At 41.5% G+C, this 23,989-nt stretch overlaps 2 protein-coding genes across 5 annotated transcripts in view; one reads left to right on the top strand and one right to left on the bottom strand.

Annotated features, from left to right (window-relative positions):
• Positions 1-6,702, bottom strand: part of actr3.L (ARP3 actin-related protein 3 homolog L homeolog) — a 16,472-nt gene extending 9,770 nt beyond the window's left edge. The window contains exons 1-4 of the mRNA XM_018235586.2: positions 6,570-6,702; positions 1,578-1,633; positions 898-1,022; positions 488-598 (exon numbers count right to left, since the gene is read on the bottom strand). Of these exons, the coding sequence (XP_018091075.1) occupies positions 488-598; positions 898-1,022; positions 1,578-1,633; positions 6,570-6,613 (336 nt within the window). The 5' untranslated portion in view covers positions 6,614-6,702. The remainder of the gene's footprint in view (positions 1-487; positions 599-897; positions 1,023-1,577; positions 1,634-6,569) is intronic.
• On the top strand, positions 6,647-23,989 carry slc35f5.L (solute carrier family 35 member F5 L homeolog). 4 transcript variants are annotated; one of them, XM_018235580.2, is made up of 17 exons: positions 6,647-6,770; positions 8,007-8,064; positions 8,311-8,452; positions 9,339-9,482; positions 9,634-9,654; positions 10,109-10,171; positions 10,545-10,626; positions 10,914-11,104; positions 13,498-13,579; positions 14,822-14,909; positions 15,814-15,878; positions 16,757-16,861; positions 17,328-17,487; positions 19,585-19,675; positions 22,165-22,319; positions 22,427-22,512; positions 23,172-23,989. In XM_018235580.2, exons 3-16 carry the CDS (start codon positions 8,318-8,320, stop codon positions 22,503-22,505), a joined length of 1,461 nt encoding a protein of 486 aa, XP_018091069.1. In that variant the 5' UTR covers positions 6,647-6,770; positions 8,007-8,064; positions 8,311-8,317; the 3' UTR covers positions 22,506-22,512; positions 23,172-23,989. The 4 variants fall into 4 exon arrangements, with proteins under 4 accessions (XP_018091069.1, XP_018091071.1, XP_018091072.1 ...); XM_018235582.2 differs by lacking the exon at positions 9,634-9,654; XM_018235583.2 differs by lacking the exon at positions 10,109-10,171.

Here is a 23,989-nt window from a genome sequence, read left to right as displayed (position 1 = left end):
GTCTGCGCCTGAATTACTGAGCTGCCAGACTCAAACACCAGAGACACGAACATTTTTAAACTTAGATTTTGGAAAAACAGTAAAAAATAAATAATGGAAAGTAATTGAAAAAAGTCTATTTCTAGGGAATAATCTAAAAACAACTGAATTGAAAAAAGTGTTTGGAAGGGGAACAACCGCATTGATCCATATTGAAAGCAAAACCCATCATATTGGGTTTGTTTAAGGTTTACATGATTTTCTAGTAGACAAGGTATGAAGATCCAATTTACGGAAAGATCTGTTATCTGGAAAACCCCAGGTCCCAAGCATTCTGGATAACAGGTGCCACCCATGTACAGGATATGCTCTGTATGTGACATGCCTACATGCAAAGTAAATGAACAATGGAAAGTACAACCCACGTCCCCATGCGAAACCCAGACAGGTAGAAACCAGACGCTATGCTCTGCCCAGTCCCACCAAACATACTGCATGTGTCCCTCACCAGGAGGAAGTAATGATCTTCAGGTTCTGCTCTGAGATATTTGAAGATAACTTGTTCCATGAATCTCTCCATGAGATCCCAATCTTCCACAATCCCATGGCGAATGGGCCACTACAACCAGAGAGAGAACAGGTCAGACATTACAACAGTGCAGTCAAGCAGTTTCCATATAGTGGCTCATTATTTACAGTTTAGTGGTAAGATTAAAATAAAGACCAAGTCGTCATTGGAAGAGGCCAATGAAGCATTCAAGCCATCTGGGGGCCTTAAAGAATTCACATTGAGCCCCATGGCCTCCAGTACAGCAGCCTGCAATACAGTGCTAAGCTTGCTGGGAATTCTCTTAAAAAATTCAGGTGTTTTGATGTTAAAATGAGTGAATCCTAAAAACTACACCCAGAGCTTTTTACCTTAGTTGCATATGTTGGCTTGTCTATGGCTTCATCCCCGATATGGAAGTCCAGATCATCCACCCCCTTCATAAGGCGCCTTTGAGCCTGGTCTCCCACCTTGGCCGACTCCTTGATAGCAATGCCTTAATGGGGGAAGAACATGGCTAATGGGCAATACTGACAATAAATAAAAAGAAGGGGAGGGCACGCTGAGCATAATATAAAGCAAATATGGACAGCACCATTACATCATTGCATAAATGTTGTTCAATGGGCAGAGACTTCATTGTTTGAGTCTTTTATAAAGTTTACACTGGAAATAATACCTAAGAGGTAATACTGAGCCATACTGAGGACAGTAACTAAAGGTTACACACTATTAAATAAAAAATATACTTAGTAGGCCAGACTGGGAACAATACCTAAGGGAGGAGCAAGTTACTGGCCCATACTGGGAACAATAAACTGTTACTCAACCATACTGGGAACCGAGCACTTACTGGGCCATGCAAAACAAGCATGCTTAAATATGGAACTGGACATATGCTCTAGAATGTAAATAGTAGCAAAGGATGGAACACAGTGGTAAAGTGCCCAATATTACATAATTAATATACTCCCCAGGGTGAGTGCTCACCCTGTTCCCACTACACAGCATAACCCAGGATGAGGGTAACCATTTTAAAGTAAAATCTTACATGATGGGATGATGAACTGTGGCTCTGTATTCCCAGCATATCCAAGTTTGGTGTATCTGAAACACAGAGGCAAAGAGACAAGTGTCAACAACAAAAGTAATAGTAAAGATGACAAACAATACATTATGAACCAGAAAGCTGTTGTGAGGACCCCCATATGATGCCTATATGTCTTATAAGCTTTCTGGGAATTATATACACATACGCCAATTACACTGCCTGTGCACACTGGCCCGTTGCATCAGTATGTGACTGTGTGGCTAATAGTTGTCAGTACTGTGGAGTTACTGCCCAGTGCCCCAATTTCCCTGGTCCCATATGCGTAAGGTCTGCAATGATGTACCAGTGGGTTACTCTGTATAGTCAGGAGCAATTCTTTCTTCTGTTTGATTAACATTTAAGGAGCGGGGTGAATAAAAAAGAAAATTCTGGCAAATTAATATGTGGAGTCCCTCATGTGCAGCCTCAAATACAAATACCCACACACACTACTGTAATATACCAGCAATTCTCAAGAACCATGTCACTTAAATATACAGGATTCTAATGGATTCTGGCGCTGTGCATGTTGCAATCAGAATGAGCTGTCTGTGGAGTATCCATACATATTAACTCCCATCTACCCCATTAAATTGGCCATGAATATTGGACCTTCTCAGCAAAGTGAGCCAACTTCACTTTCAAATCAAAGCTAAGCAGCTACATTGGCCCGTGCCAATTCCATGCCCAAAGCATCAACATAAATGTACCCGAATGGTTTTGGTGCAGAAAGGCCTGTTACACCTCATGGTATCTGACCAATTTGCTCATGAGCCAAAAGGACATTTACGGGCATATTTATTAACACTGGAGACAAACATCACCAGTGATTATAGCAACCGATCTTAGTTTTGAACAAGAAAACAAAAGCAAACTGCTGATTGGCTGCTATGGGCAACATCATTTGTTATATTTGTCTCCAATGTTAAAAAAATATGTCCCTTACTGTATTCCTGGCCATATATTAGGATGGGCAAATATTAATGATTCTATTTCTGGCCAACACGCTGAACAATCAGATCTGACGGCAGCTAAAAGAAGCTTGGGCTGATACCTCCTGGGTCTGTATCACTTAAACCTGCTGCAAAGAAACACTGACACGCTCATGGAAAAAGGGTGATTAAGTCCCCAAGGAGAGTGAGAGAACATCAATTGAATTGCTTGGCAGGACATCCCTCAGGCAGTGGTTGGCACATTGCCTCTGAGATACTACCTGCAATCATATGCCTGACAGCCAGTCTTCCAGGCAGATGAAATAATCCCTGCTAGCCCACATTGACCCTCACAGCCAATCTTCTATAGGAATGCTCTGGGCAGAGGGAAGAATCCCCACTAGTCCAAACTTGCCTTGACTACTGGAGAAGAAAAGAAAGATAAGCTGAGGTAGAGTTCCTGGGAGGGAAATTGCCCAGATGCTTTGCAGCTCACAGACCTGCCCATACATGCTGCAACTGCAATGCTTTGTAGGCTGGAATGTAGGGAAATGATATGGTGAAACAGAACTTGCTGATTGTCCAGGAGTGAAAAATTGCACTTCGGTTCTATTTAGAGCAGGTAATTACCATAAAGGTAAACGAGTTCAGAACAGCTCCATGTGCGATTGCCCTCTGGAAAATCATAATGAAGTGGCCAAAGTCTGCCATGTTGAAGGAGTGCAGACAAAGTAAAGCTTGGTGATACCTTACTAAGCTGAAGGAGCAAAGACTTGGGACCCAGCAGAGTTATAGCCGAGTCCCTCAGTTGACTTTAGTGCACAGTATGAGAAGCAGCGCTGTCCCACTGATACAGAGAGACCATTCATAGCTCATGGCACACACAGGGTCCTGACTTCTGGGGTTCTCTCAGGCTTCAATGACCAAGTACAACTACAAGTTTAATCAGCATGCCCCTGCCAACAATGATGGTTGGCTCCTGACCATGCTAGCAATGAGGGTCAGCTCCCGTCAGCCTGTAGTGTATTTATAATAAGCCACCATATTTCACAACATTGCACAATAAATTGGCGTATACACGAAACATATAAGAAAACATATAAAACAACCAATAACCAGTACAAGGATTAAATAGGGTCCTGTCCAAAAGAGATTACAATATCTGAAAGGAGACAAACACTGGCAGCCAGAGCTTGCTCAGGAACGCTCACTCAGTTTGGCATGTACCTGAGACCAGGCGCTACCATGGGCATAGAATGTCCAATTAAATGAGTGGGATTCAGTTACAGGCAGGGACATGTCCTTTTCCAACTGCTACACCTGCCTTCTATTTGCTATGATGAGTGAGGACCAGCAACCAAAAGAATTGAAAATAAATTTTATTGCATTTATTTTCAATTACTTATCTTCCTAGTCACCCCCCCCCCCATTCATCCATCAGTCTGCCTCTGAAACTAGGAAAGGTGACCCTAGCAACCAGCATAAACAGTTCCAGATGTGCTAGAGGCAAAACAAAAAAGCTCAACTGCAAATTGTGTTGGCATATCCATGAACTGGGTCCCCATGCTAGCTTGGGTCTTCATGGTCCCCCTAAAAAAGGTGTAAGTTCTTCTGGCAATTAAACATTATTTTTACAAGGTGAATAAATGGTTCTCAACTGGCAACAGCTTTGCAGGTTAAAGAACTGGACTTTTTTCCCAAGATAAGAGGAAATTAAATATTAAATGGGTGGTATGTTAAAGAATTGTCAATTCTAAGCAACTTTGCAATTGGACGTCATTACTTATGTTCTATAGTTTTTTTTAATTACTTGCCTCCTTTCCCTGACTCTTTCTAGCTTTCACTGAAAAAGCATCTAAAAGCAAATGCTCTCTAAGGCTACAAATGTATTTTTATGTTCTACTTTTTAATACTCATCTTTCTATTCAAGCATCCCCTATTGATATCCCATTCAAATCAATGCTTGGTTGCTAGGTTGGACCCTAGCAACCAGATTGCTGAAATAGCAAACTGGAGAGCTGCTGAATAAAAAGCTAAATAACCCAAAAACCACAAATAACCAATCGCAAACCAATTGCAAATTGCCTCAGAATATCACTCTCTACATAATACTAAAAGTTAATTTAAAAGTGAACTACCCCTTTAAGAAACTTTTACATTTTACATGAACTAAATTATGAAAATGTAAATGTAATTGCTGCTGAAGCAGTCTCTGTCTATTTCTATTGCAGCCTAGACTCCAGTTCCATTCTGCTGCTCTGTTTCAGTCAGAACCAGCAGTGCTGTTACTAGAAAGGAATAAACAAAATACCTGCTAAAGTACATTGGGTGTAAATTTGGGTGGCGTCTCCTTTAAGACAAACATCCCTTTCAGCGGAGTCACATGACAAGCATAGTGATTCTGAAATGAAACTCCTTATATGGTAGAAAAGGAAAAAGAAAAAGGAGGAAGTGGCTGCTTGCAGAGTGGGCTCACACCGCTGATATGATTTCTGCATCTGCCAAGCCACATCTGCCCCATCAGAGTAAAAACTGAATAAACACAATAAAATTAGAAACAGAGCCCATTTACTTGTGCTGTTTATCCTCACAAAGGCTCCCGCACTGCTAAATGAGCCAAACCACTTGTGCTACACACAGCCCTTTAGTATGCAGCGGGGAGGGAGGCCCTGGCTAATCACTAACTGAGTCAGGTAAAGGTGTTGTACAGAGTTAGGCAGTGACAGAGCTGAACAATAACACTGCTGAGATGAAGCCACAACCAGCATGGCAAACGGAATCCGTTAATTAACCTATTATTAACAAGCCCCTGCCCCACAATCCCAGCACCTCAATGTAACCAGCCAACATGTGCCCTATATACACACAGTACCCATACTGCCTGCACCCACATACACACTGCACCCACCCACCTGTACCCTATATACACACAGTACCCATACTGCCTGCACCCACATACACACTGCACCCACCCACCTGTACCCATTCCCCTGCCCCACCACATAAACATTGTACCCACTTCCCCTGCCCCTCCAGCCCCCAAAAGTGCAATGAATCTTTAAATAAATCACTTGAGAACATTGAACACATTTGTTCTCCAGTGAACCTTAATTTTCTACATAATACATTTATTCTGGAAGTGGCCAAACCAGATCACTGTTTGATTGAGCAGCAGACAACATTATACATGGTTTGTGGATTCAAATACCTGACTATTTTGTACCCATTTCCCCTTCTCCCTCCCAGTAAACATTGTACCCTTTCCCTCCATAGACACACTATACCCATTCCCCCTGCACCCCCCCCAAATACACTGGACCCATTCCCCCTGCACCCCCCCCAAATACACACTGTACCCATTCCCCTGCACCCCCCCCAAATACACACTGTACCCATTCCCCCTGCACCCCCCCCAAATACACACTGTACCCATTCCCCCTGCACCCCCCCCAAATACACACTGTACCCATTCCCCTGCACCCCCCCCCAAATACACACTGTACCCATTCCCCCTGCACCCCCCACAAAAACACTGGACCCATTCCCCCTGCACCCCCCCAAATACACACTGTACCTATTCCCCCTGCACCCCCCCAAATACACACTGTACCCATTCCCCCTGCACCCCCCCAAATAAACACTGTACCTATTCCCCTGCACCCCCCCAAATACACACTGTACCTATTCCCCCTGCACCCCCCCAAATAAACACTGTACCCATTCCCCCTGCCCCACCCCATTAACACTGTGCCCATTCCCCCATATAAACACTGTACTCAGTCCCCCAGCCAACATATAAACTGTAGCCATTCTCCCTGCCACCCCTAATACACACTGTACACCCCCAAGACTGTCTCCACCCACCCTTCCCTCCACATACACACTGTACTCACTCACCAAGCCCACCCTCCCATACACATTGCCCCTCACATACAAACTGAACCCAATGTACCTGTACCCGTCCCCCCTGCTCGCCACACTCACATACACATCAGGCTCATGGGCCACTCCGAACACTCACCCAGTGCCACAATCCACCACACAAGCCGGGAGCCGAGCCGCCATGTCTAGGGTAGAAGCAACTTCCGCACAGAGTGACAGCAAGATGGCTACCAATGGGAGGGGTCGCAGAGACGTTCCCCGCGCCGTCACATGCTCGTGACGTCACCCGAGGCCTATTAGCAACTTGGAACTAGCAGCGACCATGATACCTTGTAAACAGGTCTGTGTGTATGAGGGCAACTTTTGTTGTTTACATGAGTCTGTTTTTGTGTGTGAATTGTAATGTCTGAATCTGAATGTGCGAATCACTGTGTATTTCAGCGTCTGATAAGCGTGTGTGTGTCTGGGTGTATCTATTTGTATTTAGGCGTGTGTATGCCTGTAATGTACAGGTGTGTGAGTATCTCTGTAATGTACAGGTGTGTATCTCTGTGTCTGTAATGTACATGTGTGTGAGTATCTGTAATGTACATGTGTGTGAGTATCTGTAATGTACATGTGTGTGAGTATCTGTAATGTACATGTGTGTGAGTATCTGTAATGTACATGTGTGTGAATATCTGTAATGTACATGTGTGTGAGTATCTGTAATGTACATGTGTGTGAGTATCTCTGTGTCTGTAATGTACAGGTGTGTGAGTATTTATGTGTCTGTAATGTACAGGTGTGTGAGTATCTATGTGTCTAATGTACAGGTGTGTGAGTATCTATGCGTCTAATGTACAGGTGTGTGAGTATCTATGTGTCTAATGTACAGGTGTGTGAGTATCTATGTGTCTAATGTACAGGTGTGTGAGTATCTCTGCGTCTGTAATGTACAGGTGTGTGAGTATCTGAGTCTGTAATGTACAGGTGTGTGAGTATCGCTGCGTCTGTAATGTACAGGTGTGTGAGTATGGAGGTGTCTGTAATGTACAGGTGTGTGAGTATCGCTGCGTCTGTAATGTACAGGTGTGTGAGTATGGATGTGTCTGTAATGTACAGGTGTGTGAGTATCTCTGCGTCTGTAATGTACAGGTGTGTGAGTATCTATGTGTCTAATGTACAGGTATGTGAGTATCTGTCTCTGTAATATACAGGTGTGTGAGTATTCTAATGTGTCTGTAATGTACAGGTGTGTAGGTTAATGTGTCTGTAATATACAGGTATGTACGTACCTGAAATGAAACATTTATTAATCTTGCCTCAGACTCAATGACTCAGACTCAATGCTCTTTATTTGCAGGCAAGCTGCCAGTTTAGTTACATAGGGGAAGAGTGGGGTGTGAATTGCCTGTTGGATTGCCCCCCTGGCTAAAATGCTGTCAGTTTGTTAATAATTATAATTACATGTTTGAATTATAGTTAGTGTGTGTAGGTTGTCTATTCTATACAAGCTGTCTTGTTCAAGACTGCATCATAGTAAAAAGATTCATGTACATGCTGTGTGACACAACAAATCACTTTTGTTTTCCAGATGTTGCCCCAGAGGTCCAATATGCAACTATTCCCTGAGCAAAATCAGCCCTAAGCAGGTAGGCTGGGCATATTGATATATATATATATATATATATATATATATATATATATATATATATATATATAAATAATATAATACATTATATATACAAGAAGGCAGTGTGGAGAGTTGGGTTTAGTGATGATGCACAGAACATATCAATCGGTCAGGTTATATAGGAAGCAGGTTTGAGGATTTGATATAAGAATGAGACCGATATGACATTTCTCTAGATTGATACATAATTTCACTGACTTTTCAGTTCCCACATGATTTGGATTTTTATCATGAATCGAATAAACATTCAGGGAAGTTCCATTTACCAGAGGAGACGCTTGGTGTTGGGAATCATTATCCTGCTCCTGGTGGATGTTATTTGGGTTGCTTCGTCTGAACTGACTTCTGTGAGTTAAGTTTCCTTTCTCTCAGCCCAATGAGGCTTTCTTTGAAATCTAAGTGCACTTGACTTTTATACCTGACCCCAAACTAGAGACTGTAATACTCTGTATTGTGTTTAATTTATTAGCCTTTTGTCATTTCATAGAATTCTGTTTGCTCTTCTTGATGGGTTTGTTTCCTCTGCAAAATATAAAATGTATTCCCCCCTTTGTGACCATCATTTCTAATATCAGTCAGAGCTGCCGTTCTCCTATCCAGGAATCCAGTATCTAGAAAACTCACCAAAAAAAAAAAGTCCATTATAAGAAAATAATTTCTTAAAATTGATACTTTTTTCTATTTAATAATGAAACCGTACCTTGTACTTTATGGATTCATATTAGGGGAAACCATCCTGTTGGGTTTGTTTCATTGATTTTTAGCAGTGTTTAGTTATGGTGATCCAAATATTAATGAACCCTTATCCAGAAAAAGCCCAGGTCCTAAGCATTTTCCATAATAGATCCTATACCTCTATATAAAACCATGTTTATAATTCCTCTATTGCTGCTTTGTTACTGACCTTTGCATTGCCTGTCTTTAATTGTAAGGAGATCTGATGTTCGCTCTGAGACTAGACTCCTGCACAGGCACTATCACAGTTATTAGGCTTTCTCTAGGGTTAAGTTCTTCATGGTACACGGGTAATACTTGCAGTACATTCATGAGTAATAAAGTGATTACTTAAAAAACATGTTTCCTCTTTAAACGTGAACATATTATATCCACCAAAACTATTCCTATAAACAGTCCAAGTACTGCTCTATAAATTGCCAGTTGTTGATACTGAATATGAGTGGCTTTCCATTCATGAGATAAAAAAAAAAAAATAATGAAAATCTTTTCTTTCAGTACATATTTCAGGAATACAACAAACCTTTCTTTAGCACTTTTGCAAAAACCTCGATGTTTGTCCTGTACTTGTTGGGGTTCATTGTATGGAGGCCGTGGAGACAGCAATGCAGCAAATGCTTCCATGACAGGAATTCCACATTTGTGAGTTTCATTCAGTGTGTTGCTTCATACATGTCTGTAACAAGGCTAAATTAGGGGTGTTATAGACTAGGCTAGATGATAGGTAAGACTCTATTAGCAGGGGACCTGTCTTGGCTGTCAGTGAATGATGCTCGACTTCTCTACTCTACAGATATCAGTTGCAACGGAAATGGTAAGTATAGCTTGGTCTGTTCGCACATAATACCTAAAGTATTGCAGTTGGTTGTTCAGTATCATCCTATCCTGTGTGTCCAGAGCACTGCAATGACATTTGGGAACACCCTATTGCTATACATCAGATATTTTTGTCTTTCATGGTTGCGGTATGTATATTGGTGGAGGAGGAGGCAGCTCTATTACCTGTTATCCCCTAAATACAGTTTGTCCAGGTAAACTTACCTTTATTCCACTTGCCACCTCCTACACATCTTTGCATACAGCAAAGTTTTAGCTAGAAAAGCAGAATTAAACTGATGCTAAAAATGAGAGAAAACGTTAGTCCTACCACCCCAGTGAAAGAATTTTCCTCTATTTAGTCTATAAAGCAGTGCTCTATTGAAATACTGGCAGTACAGAATATTGTACTTAGTTTCATCTATGTGTAAAATCTATATTTCTTCCCTCAGTTTGCAGATGCTGAAGGTTACTTTCCTGCCTGCACTACTGATCACTCTCTAGCACATTCTCTGGTATGATCTATCATCTACCATCTTCAGCGACTCTCTCCTCTTCAGGAGCGCTTGGCCATTGGGGGTTCACCGTCCAACTTTTCTTGCTTTATTTTCCATTTGTTCTTCTCAGGGTTCCCTTTAACAGCTGCGCTTTTCGGTCTTACGGGCTTTCTGTGTGCTCTGCTTCTCAGGGTCATTCTATGTTCTGCACTTCTGTTCCCCATATCCAGCTTCTCTTTGTCCCATTCTATTCTGTACTTCCTGATTCTCAAGTACATCTGAATTTTGTACTTCCTATTCCTCTGGGCCTTTCTGTTTTTCCTCTGGCTCCTAAACTTTTTGCTACTCCGGGTCAACTGCTTATCTGATGAAATGTCTGCTTTGTTTACAGAGTGAACCTCTCTATGTTCCTGTCAAGTTTCATGATTTGCATAATGAGAAGGTGGGAACTGCAGGAGGTGCCCCTGAGAAATGTAAGGCACAAAATGTATCAAATAAAATATTTTCCTTGTTTAGCCAATCTTTAGTTGAGGGCCATTGTTCCCTTTAGGGCAAGATCTCTTGACTTCTGTCAAACATTTTTGCCCAGTGCTCGCAAGGAATCATGGGCACACTAGGTTGATTTTGCCAGCACCATTTTTTAAATATTTAGATGCAATCTTATTTATGTAGTACAATATTTTCATAAAATTAGCTATTGGTTTCAGGATTATGTGCCCATCCCATTTCTAGTTCATTCTGACCTACAATTTCTCTCCAGCTGTTAAGGTTCCACGGGTGCGTTTCAGTAATCTAATGGAGGTGCGCCAGCTCCCTTCCAGCCAAGCTGTAGAAGCCAAGTTATCTCGCATGGCTAACCCACCTATCCGCCAGAGTGACGCTGTGCTCAGGAGTGTTGGGAAACTCACTGTGTGCCAAGTGGCCAAGATTAGCTTCTTCTTCTGCTTTGTGGTAAAGTTTTGTTCTTCTATTGGGTTGTCTGTATTTGTATGGGTTGGGCTGTTACTGGGAGACCGTTCTATCCTATGAGGAGGGGTGGTGTAATTACATGGTAAACCTCCTTGTCCTGTTGTGGAAGTGTGAAGCAGTATAAAGGTGCACCATAATGCAGCTGTAATTGGTTGTCACCCATGTCCAGCTGGAAATCATGTGGACAACAAAATGGTGCATCTAAATCCTACTGTGAGGAAAAGTTGACAGTTTAATTGTGCACCCTAATGCTTCTTCAGGCACCAGGTGGATAATTTAGTCCCTTAAAGTGGCCCCAGCCCCCTCCTGAACTGCATCATTGTACACCTGAACTACCTGAACTGCTATATCAGAGGAAAGAATGTAGAGCTCTGCATCAGGTGTACAGCCGCAGTCATGACATGTGTCACTTCTGGTTGCCTGCTCGAGGGCCCTAGATAGGTATTTATTGATTTCCTGGTGGGTTAAAACCAGTGTTATGCACTCACATCTGTTGGTCACCTTCCAAATACTTTTTTAGCTGAGTTAGTTTTCAGATTGTTCCCCAGAAATAAAGACACTTTTTTTTCAATTACATTCCTTTTTTTATTTTTTTCCAAAAATCTAAGTTTAAAATTTAATGTCCCTGTCTCTGGTGTTCCATTCTGGCAGCTCAGTAATTCAGGTGCACGCTATACTGTTACAATTTTGCAACATTTAGTTGATATATTTCTCAGCAGCATCTCTGGAGTATTAGCAACTTTTGTATCAATTGTAACAGCTGCCTTTAATGATACCCAGAGTAATCAACTAAATGTATCAATTTAGACTATAGTTTATAGAGTCGGCAACCCCTCCCAGAGTTGCTTTAGAAAGGTGAAAAATGAGACTTACAGTTCAATATTAGGAAAACGTTCACACGTAAAAAAAAAAGAAAGTAACTGGAAAAAGTCTTTATTTCTGGTGAACTATCTGAAACCAACTGAACTGAAAAAAGTGTTGGAAGGGGAACAACACCTTTTACGTTTCCATTTGACAAGTACAGTGGAAGAAAAAAACGAGTGTGTAGTAGCACTTTAAAACCATGGGACTATATATAGAGTAATGATTGCATATGACACTTTCTGAAATTGGATCTTCACTCTCCAGAAAAACATCAATAATATTTTGGGGTGGGCAGGGGAATGGCAGGTGGGATTGTCGGACCTAATAACAAATAGGGCTGTACATGTTGCAAGATTTTGGTTTTGTGAGCTAAACAGGGACACTGAAGCTATTTCATGTTTGGTCCTTGTGAGGTAGGCAATTAGATCCCCAGAGCACAAAGTACCCCTGCATAATGGACTCCTGGTAACAAAACAAAGGAATAGAGGGGGTTGTATACTAGGAATCTCACAAGGACCAAACATGGAGAAGCTTTAGTTTCCCTTTTTTGCCCTGTTTAGCTAAAGAAATAAAAAAAACTTATTTTTTTCTGATTAAAACAGTAGGTATGCAGTAGTATGTTCAGCACTTGGGTATATGGGCACTTCTGGCTCCATCTCTATTCTCTTATACGTTTTCTATCACTGGCACATTATTGGCCCAAAGCAGGGGCAGCAGCATATAAACATGGAGGTGCTACCTGTTCAGGAAGCTAAATCCTTCACTAGAGGTGTCAGACATCCATTATCTGCCCATTCTTCTGTTAATATGCTGATCAGACATTGTTCTATTCACATCAGCTGGTAGTAGGTACCAAAGTCAATTTGCAGGGCAGCAGTAAAGAAAGACTGTGCCATAATAAATATTATAAACACCTTCAGGAGACTGAGGGTATCTTGGGAAATTACTAGAATTGTTGCCTGATGTCTTGATTTTAAAGTTACATTTAAAAAAAAAAAAAAAAGATTTTCCCTATTGCTGTGTTCCCCAGTATATCTTTAAAGGGGTGGGTTACCTTTTAGTATGTTCTAGAATGGTGGATTCTAAGCAACTTTTGAATTGGCCTTCTTTTTTCTTTTTTATAGTTTTTGAATTATTTGACTTCTTCTGACTCTTTCCAATTTCCACTGACCCCATCTAAAAGCAAATGCTCTGTAAGGCTACAAATTAATTTTTATTGCTACTTTTTAATACTCATCGTTCTAATCAAGCCTTCACCTATTGATATCCCATTCTCTTATTCAAATCAATGCAGGGTTGCTAGGTTGACCTGGAATTGCAAACTGGAGAGCTGCTGAATAAAAAGCTAAATAACTTTGAAACCACAAATAATAAAAAAAAATTAAACCAATTGCAAATTGTCTCCAAATATCACTCTCTACATCATACGAAAACTTAACTCAGAGGTGAACAACCCCTTTAATAATTTTATTTAATAATAATAATATAAAATTTAACTCTTCTCATTTCAGTGGTTTTTGGCAAATTATTCCTATCAGGAGGCCCTTTCTGATACACAAGTCGCTATTGTTAATATCATTTCATCTACTTCTGGTAAAGTATACTTTGTTCCTAGTCATCTCATCTGATCTAGTGTTGTACCCAGTAATAAAACAAGGGGCACATTTACTATGTTGAACCTTTTAATCTATTGTAACTGCAAGATCTCATGTCAATACTTCAGATGTATTTTTGCGGAGACAGCCCATATCTAGTAAATATCATTTATGCCAGCGCAAGCATTATGTGCCAAAGTATCATAGGCAAAATGTATTGCATAATTACACCAGTGTATTGATGAACGCCATAAATCAATGACTTGTGTGGAATATTAGCATAGATAATGAGATACTAATTTGTCATACTCACTGCGTGTCATACTCACAACTGTTGATGTTGTGGTGACTTTTGCGTTTTGCCAAAAACTATTGCTTTTGAAAGCAGCGTTTTCCTAAAGGTGGCCATACACTGTAAAATCCGCTCGTTTGGCCCACCAAAGGCAGGGAGATATGGGGTTAATCTGATCGAGGGCCAAACGATTACAATGAAGGGAATAGGCATCGACCGGACAAGGACCGCATCAACTAGCCGACGCTGTCCTCAATTGCAAGAAAACTCAAACCTGCCCGATCGGTATCTTGGCCAGATATTCATGCGGAGACCTGTCGGAACACCCCCTACAGGGAAAGTTAAGCTGCCGAATCGGTCTAAAGGACCGGTATCGGAAGGTTTAATCTGCCGTGCATGGGCACTTTATCTCATGGTTTTTACTTTTAAGGGTCAAGGCACAGGATGGCACTCGGCGCGATTCGTTTTCCGAAGTCGCCTGAAGTTGTGAGGCAACTTTGGGCGACTTTGAAAAACGAATTGTGCTGAGTGCCATCCCGTCGCCAATTTACATTTCAGCCAGCGGGGAGGCAGTTGGGGGAGATTAATCGCCACGAAGAAGAGGAGATTTGTTGCCGGGCGACTAATCTCCCTGAATCTGCCTGTATGCCCTGACCCTTACACAATGTTGCAAAAGTCTTAGTTCCCCAGCAAAGACGGGTCTGTTAATCAGATGCCTTGTCCTTCATTGTGTCAGTCTGAGCTACCAGGGCAGAGAATAGAAATGGACAGACACTGAATAGACAGGGATATATACAACTAAAACATAGAAAAAAATGTAATGAATGTATATTACAAAGTTGCTTAGAATTATGTTTTCTTTTGTTAGGCAAATTTATTTTTTGGGTTGACATGCCCCTTAAATATACATGCTAGTCCAGTATTATTAATTGGCATCTCTGATTTCAGGGCTATTCACTTTGATTCTTGCTTCGGTGTTTCCCAGTAACAGTGGGGACCGATTCACACTCTCCAAGTTACTGGCAGTGGCCTTGAGGTAAGATGTGGAACACTGTAAATATGAAATTTGACTCTCATTGTATGAAATGTAATGGAGGCGTCTTCGCTAGCAAATGAGCGATATTGTTTACAAGAGATAAGTGACTTGATCATTCCACGACTCGGACTGCCATCAAGCTATTATGATGAGCCGAATAATTGCCTGTATTTCACTTTATTCATAAATTTAGTTTGATCTAACCAGTTTACGATTGACATGAGAATTAAACTATACAAGTTCAAAAACTCACTGCACACTAATTTTGAGAACAGAAGGCAAGAAACAAGTGAGGCCTCTCTTATGTTCCTGAATGTTGCAGGCTTTAGCTGACTTGATTATCTAACGGGAGAGACAATGACATTTACATCTCATGCGTAGCATTGGTTGATCTCTTCAGTTGAATATGGTCTTTGGAGGTTAATTAGGGGGACATTTGTGTGACCTCATTGTCATCCAAAGGCCAAAGCAACTGATTGGAAACCACTGTTGCTTTCAGAGTTAACTAGTGTTGCCTATCCATTGATAGAATTATTATAGCCTCCTTTCCTACTCCTGCCTACTCTCACTACTTCCCCTTCTTACTCCTACCTCTTCTTACTATTGTGCCTTGAGCCTCCCTTTCCTATACCTACCTACTCTCGCTACTGTGCCTCCTTCTCCATCCCTACTTATTCTCACTATTGTGACTTGAGCCCACCCTGCCTACTTCTACCTACTCTCACTATTGGACCCTGAGCCTTCCCTCCCTACTCGGACCTACTCTCACTGTTGTGCCTTGAGTTTCCCATAACTACTCCTGTAGTTATTTTAGTTTTATGTTGTGCAATTGTATTTAAATAGTATTTTTCAAATTCCTTAGTACTTAATGGATTTCTGCTGACAAGGTCCATTTTCTTTCCAGCATTGGTGGGGTGGTTCTTGTCAGTCTGTCTGGATCAGACAAATCTAGAGGAAAAGACACCATAGGTAAAGAAAATCCTCTATTGCGGACTCTTATGTTTATTTAAGGGATCCAGGAGAGAAAAGAGTAGACACAGGTGTGGGACCTGTTAACAAGAATGCTCAGGACCTGTGGTCTTCCAGATAAGGGATCTTTATGTAATTTGGATGTCCATACCTAAAGTCTACTAAAAAAAAAAAAATTAAACCCAGTAGGATTGTTTTGCTGCCAATAAAGGTTAATGATTTCTTAGTTGGGATCAAGAACAATGTCTTGTCTTGTTATTAGTCATAGGAAATCATTTTGAATTATTTAATTAAAATTGAGTCTATGGGAGATGGTCTTTCTGTAATTCAGAGCTTTCTCAATAAAGGATCCCATACCTGTATTCTGGGTCTAGATGAAGGAAGAATCAGGCTGTGTGCACTTCCAGATTGAAGAGGTGTGAGGCTGTGGAAGAGGTTTCTTAATACAGACTGGTCTAGGTATATTATTAACTGGGTAGAACAGGGATAGGGGACATTTAAAGGAATATGCATTGTTACGTGTGTGTATCAAGGGGATAAAGATATTCATTGGGTAGCATGAGCAGAGGAGACAGTTGCTTGAATATTTATTGTTACATTTGTGTGGATCAGGGGGATACAGATATTAACTGGGTGGAACAGGGATAGATGAGAGTTGCAGGAATGTTTAAGTGTGTGTCTGTGACATACATGCTGCCACAGATAATTGTTTGAGATGACCATTAGAAATGGAATATTAGTCCCTGGGACCTCCATGAGATAAAGATTACATTTTTAATGCAGTCGAACCCCCAAATATAACATGAGGGATGGGGACTGAATTAGGAACCCTTTTATTGCCATGGATTGTATTTATCTGTGTGTCCATTTTCCTCTAGGCTCCATTTGGTCGGTACTTGGGGCTGTGCTCTATGCGGTTTATATTGTTATGCTAAAACGCAAGGTGGACAGAGAGGATAAACTGGATATTCCCATGTTCTTTGGTAAGTGCATCTGGGGCAGTTACTGGTAAACTGATAATATCCATATACTTATGTAATATGGTAGTTCCCATCCTATAAATAAATACATATATACACAGAAGGAATGTTCTAGGCACACAATACTGTCATACTGTACTAAAGGAAATGATATGGCAGCTCCTACCTGTATGTATAAATACAAATATAGAGAGAAGAAATTTTCTGGGCACACAATAAGCTGTACACTCATTCTCCACTGTCTACAGGGAGAAATAGAACACAATATTTTACCCTGTACTGTTCAGGAGCTTCTGTTTGTGCAGTTTGTGTGTCAGATCTATTCATTTGGATGTAGGAATATAGGCAACCCAGTGAATCGGTGACAATTTGTATGATACAAAGACATGCCAATAGGCATCTGACTGAAGTGTAAATTGGCAAACTATAATCCATAAAATTATATAGAAGGAAAATCTTTGTCTTTCAGGATTTGTTGGGCTATTCAATCTCCTGCTGCTTTGGCCCGGATTCTTCCTGCTGCACTATACTGGGTTTGAAGCCTTTGAGTTCCCCAGTACATTAGTCTGGATCTACATTGTCATCAATGGACTCATAGGAACTGTATTGTCTGAATTTCTGTGGTTATGGTGAGTACCTGGCACCACTGCCATATTCATTATATCTAGGCTGCAATTCAAGGCTCTGGTACTAACTGGAGTCCATTCACCTACTGGGGCCAATAAAAGGTAATTGCATGTTATTGTGGAAGGCTCTTTGTGCTTAAGGCCATTGTAGAAAACGTGAATATGCCTCGGTCCCACCTATCAGACTGCTCTTCTAAGCACTCTTGCATGCATGTACATACATATTTTTTTTTGTTGTTTTCTAATTTCCAAGATTTTTGCACATTTTTATATTGAAATAACAGCACTTTATACATGCTACAGTTGAGAGTAAAATTAAGAACTACAGGAAAGTCCGATGATGTTGCTGTAAGCAGTTCTGGATTGGGATTCAAGTACACTGAAGACTTAACAGCTCCTTCACATGCCCACTAAATAATCACTGTCTGTGGCATCTTAGAGCTGTCCCTCTGGCATTTGCCTGAACACACAGATTGGCAGTCCAGGCCTGGCTCTAAATTATAGAAGAGGATACTTGAATTGCACATGAGTCTCTGCTCTGGGCAGCTTGGGGGCCATTCTATGACTAGGGTAACTTGAAGAGAGAAGATCTGGGCCATTCTGTGACTTGGGAAACCAAACAAAAGCAGCTTGGGGCCATTCTGTAAATGGGGCAACCAGAATAGAACACTTGGGGGCCGTTCCATGACTAGACAAAAGCAGCTTGGGTCATTCCTTAATAATGAAAACCAGAAGATAGAAGCTCTGGGCCATTCTGTCACTAGGGCAATCAGAATAGGGCACCTTGGGGTCATTCTATAACTAAAAAAAAAAAGAACAGAAGCGAGCAGTTTGGGCTATTCCATTTCTAGGGAAACCAAAAGAGAGCTGCGCAGGGCTGTCCTATGTCTAGAGAAACCAGAAAAGTTCTGCTCAGGGCCCACCTGTGACTAGATAATCCAGAAAAGATTGGATCGGAGGCCTTTAGTGACTCGGGAAACAAGAAGAAAGCAGCTAAGCAAGAACTCCACATTTAAGTACAGTGACAGTTAGGAAATTAATTCTGCATGTAACATCAGATAATTGCCATGTAGGAATGTCTTGAGCTTACTGAAGCGCACAACTTTAATTAGGTGAATATCCACCTGTTATTTTGTAAATTGTACACCAGGTGGTGCTAAAAAGTCAACCATTTTCTAGCTTTTTTTTTTTCTGGGATTTTTTGTTCATTCACAATTTATTTAGATGTGAATTATAGTAACAGCTAGTATAGGCCAGCAAGCTCCTATTGCTTTTGGTTTGACTGGTGACCCAGGAACCCAAACACTGCATGAATTCCCTAGCAATACTGATATGGGGTTATATAACCGGACAATGAAGACGCAGGACCGAAAACATATTGATGCCTTTGAATCTTGCTGTTGATGAAGACTTTAGATGGCCAGGAAAAGTCTGACCTCCTACTAGAAGCCAGTTGATGTATTATGATATTATGAGATGACCCAGATCACTAGAACATTTCAACATTTGTGCCTGGAAAGGGAAGGAGAGCAACAAGATGGATAGACTCAATCACAACCGTAATACACCTGCCTAGGGAGCAAAAGAAGATTTTACTTTCTGTAGAAATATTGTCCATATGGTCACATGGAGTCAAAGCCAACTTACCAGCACTTAATAATATAACATTTTTTTATTAGGTTGGGACATAAGTAGTATCAGTATTAGCACTACAATTTATTGTTCCACCTGAAAATGGCTGTGATATCTTTGCCCGGTTGTGATTGCCTACATACCAATAATGCAACATTCTTTGCCAGAATTCCAGTGTGCACAAATATAAGGGCCCTTTAATATATCATGACCATTTTGGGTGAAAGTTACCTCTGAGGGGATGGCACATTAGTATTTCATGTCTGGATGTATGATATGACTTGCTCCAAGTCACTAATTAAGCCAACAATAATGAGAATATCCTTCCATGTTGAGTTTGGTGCAGCTTTGTGTTTGTGCCTGTATTGACACTGCCATTGTCAATACATTGCCACAGTTTTTCTAACGTGGTTGGATCTAGTTGTGCCCTCCTAGTTTTAAAATCATTTGTTTTCCTTCTGTGTCTAGGGGATGTTTCCTGACCTCCTCTCTCATTGGCACCTTGGCCCTGAGCCTCACCATCCCTCTCTCTGTCATTGCTGATATGTGCCTACAGAAGGTAAGTCAGTGTGCCAGTCTTTGCTTTCCTTATCTTATGGCTCTGTTCTGTTGTGTCGTTTTATTATGCAATAATGATAATGAGCATGAATCAGCATCGCCTTATGAAGGACAGATCTTGTCAAAATTATTGTCTTTCTTTTTATGATGGGGCGTGAAGGGATTGAATGACGCAGTTGGTGGGATTCCATTTGGATTGTGCCACATAAACTACTGCTTTCTATACTAAGGGCTGTTGGGTAATTCATTTGTAAATGGATAAGAAACTGGCTAAAGGGTTCAGTACAGAGGTTTCAGTGGCACATCCTCCAGTTGCTGCTGCAGGCTGTATTGGGTCTGTTTTTATTGAATCTGTTCATTAATACTTGGGGGAAGGGCATTGAAAACAGCCTTATGGAGATGGCACACAGTAAGAATGACTTGCCATAGTATAACATTAAGATCGCCACAAGTAAAACCTAAAACATTATGGCGATCTATGGCTTAATCGGTACAGTAATGTAAAGGGAGGCATTTTCCTGTGATGAAGCCAGATTACTGCAAATTATAGGTTTTACTTGCTGTTTAATGGTCTACTATAGCAAGTCATTTTTGGGAGATTTGTTGCCTTTGGTGGTGCAGATTTAACAGCAGGCGACAAATCTTACCCTGTGCCATCATTCAGAAATGTAACTAGAGGGGGGCGGGCCCTGGTGCAGGACGCGCAGCCGGGCCCGCTCGCACCCCCTGCTGCCCCGGTAGTTCCGCCACTGCCATCATGTCTTAAGTGCCTGTCTGTGCCAAGGATTCACCTGATTCTGTTTCATTTAAGGGATTCTGTCATGATTTTTATGGTGTAGGTTTTATTTCTAAATTACACTGTTAACACTGCAAATAATTAACTTTACCATGTAAAATGTAATTCCTGAACCAATAAGTGTATTTTTTTTCCGTTGTAATACTGGTGTGTAGGCAGCTATCTCAGTTCATTTTGCCTGGTCATGTGTTTTTAGAAAGAGCCAGCACTTCAGGATGGAACTGCTTTCATGCAGGCTATCGTTTCTCCTACTTAATGTATTTGAAGGAGTCACAGTGGGACATGGATTTTTACTATCTAGTGCTATTTTTATATCTACCAGGGAGCTTTTATCTGTTTACCTTCCCATTGTTCTGCTGATAGGCTGCTGGGGGGGTGATATCACTCCAACTTGCAGTGCAGCAGTAAAGAGTGACAGAAGTTTGAAGTCACATGACTGGGGGTACCTGGAAAACTGACTATGTCAAGCCCCATGTCAGATTTCTAAATTAAATGTAAAAAAAATCTGTTCGCTCATTTGAAAAATGGATTTCAGTGCAGATTTATGCTTGAGCAGCACTATTAACTGATGCATTTTGAAAAAAACATGTTTTCCCATGACAGTATCCCTTTAAGGTTCCAGCGTGCTCTGTTTGTGCACCACAAGGTGGGAGCAGATAATAAAGTTAGCAAACTGACCACACTGTACAAAGCCAGAACACCCCACAGCCCTATCTCAGCACAGATGGCAAATTAGCTAGGACCCCACTTGTCTCTGAAAAGAATAATCCATTTATTTCTCTGGCTTCTGTTTTTTTTGGAAAGTTTGTGTTTTCCAGAAACCTTAATTCTGTAATTGCTTCTCTAATTATAGTGTAGTGTAAATTGCTTCAATTTATTGCAGAACATTAGCTGATATTTATTGCCGTATTGCACAACAAATGCCGAGAAGGCAGCACCATTATAGAGGATTCATAGCAGCTTGTATGGAGACGTTTCCCGTTCCCCAGGGAGACACAGACTGAAACTCCTGACATAGGCAAAAGCACTAAGTACAAGTGAGAGAGCAGTCATTGCACAAAGTTATCTGAGCTCATCCGTTTGCCGCTCTATTGATTTCTATCAGCTGCCAATAGTATTCTGGTAAAAAAAGAAAGGCAGATAGCATCAGTGCCCAGGGCAGTGGACTTATGCCCAGCTCTTTGCCAGGGCCCAGTGGGAAAGGGAAGCAGTTAATGAACTTAAACACATGTGAGCAGTGAAACATTGTTCCTTCTCTGCCCTCAAACATTTCTCCATTTGCAGGGAGCTAAGTAAGGCAGTAAGGATGGGCAAGGAATAGTGACGGGTAGGCATGGGGAATGGAGAGAGGTAGGATTGGGAATGGAGAAAAAAGCTGAGGATGAGGGAGCAGAGAGTAAGGTAAGCGTGGGGAACGGAGACAGAGTGGGAGAAGGTTGGGGAACGAAGACAGAGAGGGAGAGGCATGGGGATCGAAGACCGAGAAGGAAAACGTGGGGAACGGAGACGGAGAGGCGTGGGGAACAGAGACTGAGACGGAGAGGCGTGGGGTATGGAGACTGAGAGGGAGAAGTGTGGGGAACGGAGACCGAGAGGGAGAGGCATGGGAAACGGAGACCAATACCTCCGTATTCTGACTGTAGGGCCAGTGCCTTGAATATCTGGAGCCATTACAATTCAAATTTACCTTTCAGGTCCACTTTTCATGGGTCTTTTTTGCTGGTGCTGTTCCAGTGTTCATATCCTTCTTCGTTGTGACCCTCCTGTGCCATTATAATAACTGGGATCCAGTCATGGTTGGAATTCGTCGTGTATTTGTCTTCATATGCCGGAAACATCGCATACAGAGGTTAGACCTTGTCTGCTGCTGAGCACTCTGACAATAATGTCCCTATTGCCCCTAATAAAACACCTTCTCCATATGTTTGTTACCTGGCTGCTTTTCTTGCCTTTTAGAGCAGCGGAGGACAGTGAGCAGAGCCAGAGCCTGATTCCACTGCATGGCGTGTCTGAGGAGGATGGAGCCTGTCCATAGTCCCTCGGTATGGGTTTCATTATGTTTTATTGCATATTTCAGCTTTTGACTGTTTGTTTCAGTCACTGTGTGTGTTGCCATATGTCTAGTGATGGTTTAGTTAAAAGAGTTGTTACAGTGAGTGCTGGGAAGTTGTGGGATTCTCTCCCTGAAGTGACTGTGCTGGAAGATACAGTAGCTTCAAGAAAGGAAGATTTTTGTTTTACTCTTTTAAAGCAAACTAGAGAAATTTACAGATCAAGCCCTTGTTTAGGGATTGGTAGAATAAAAAATAATTCAAGGTTTCACACAAACGTATAGAACACCAGCCCAATAAAGATAGAATACAGGGGAACATCTCCGGCCTCCAGTGTAATCCTTGGAGGGTATTTGTCTCATTGAACTGTAAGGCCTAAACATATCACACGTGCTTTTAGCAAACAAAGACTCCTGTTTTTTTGGGTTTTACCCGTACTACTGTGTTTTATTTTGTGGCCTTGTATGCATGTGTACACTACAACTTTACCCCCCCCCCGATCATCTCTGCAAGGAGGTGTGTGTGTGTGTGTGTGTGTGTGTGTGTGTGTACATATGTGTGCATTAGGTATGTTCCTGTGTGTTCTATGAAATAATACCTGCTGCTCTGCACCTCTGTATAACCACAGTCTCCATCCAATCTTTCTGCAGGTTTTACAAGGCAAAGTGACAATCTTCTCTCTGAGCCCTGGTGCCTGTCCCTTCAGTACAGTGCTGCTTATCTAGATGGTACCGACAGTACAGCACCATTCTGCCTTAACAACCGAAGGGAACTTTCTTACTGGTTTCTTTCTTGGATATCTGGATATCAAGTTAAACTGATGATTTCACATTGGAGTTGTCCTATAGGTATCTGTGGGGCACAGAATGTTAAATCCTTACTGTGTCCCAGGTAAAAACTCATTACAGCACATGAGCCCATGGATTTGGCCTGGCAATAGAAGGGCAGCAGTACTGGCTATGGGTGGCTGGGTGCTTGGTGGGTAACACTTGCTGGGCCAGCACACTCTTGGGTGTGCTCATTAGAAAGCTGGTTTCTTTTTTTAACCTATTTTTATTCTCCTGAATTATTGCATTGGAATCCATGAGTGGTACTGATTGTACAAATGTGCAGCTGGACATGGAGTGCTTTCTGCTTCTGTTCTGTCTTACCAGTGTGTAAATGATCAGCACAGATGTTGTTTCTTTAGCCCTCTGTGTGTGTATATTTATATGTATGTGTGTTGACTGGTGCGTGTGTGTGTGTGTTTGTGCACATGCTAGTTCCTTAAGAGTGACAATCATTATGTACTGTGGGTCTCCTTGAGTGTGTGTGACTGGGTAAGTGTGTGTTCTCAATCATCAGGCAGATTTGTAGATGTACCCTAAATCTCAGTGTGTAGGTGATGCCTTTACATAAACCAGATTCCTGTATGCATGTCTTGCTTCATGTACCACAGATCCCTGTATGTAATACCACATGTACCATA

Source organism: Xenopus laevis, chromosome 9_10L, assembly GCF_017654675.1.
Source record: "Xenopus laevis strain J_2021 chromosome 9_10L, Xenopus_laevis_v10.1, whole genome shotgun sequence".
In the NCBI taxonomy this organism is placed as follows: Eukaryota; Metazoa; Chordata; class Amphibia; order Anura; family Pipidae; genus Xenopus; species Xenopus laevis.
The sequence above is the reverse complement of the archived record's forward strand: the minus strand, read 5'-3'. Positions and strand labels throughout refer to the sequence as shown.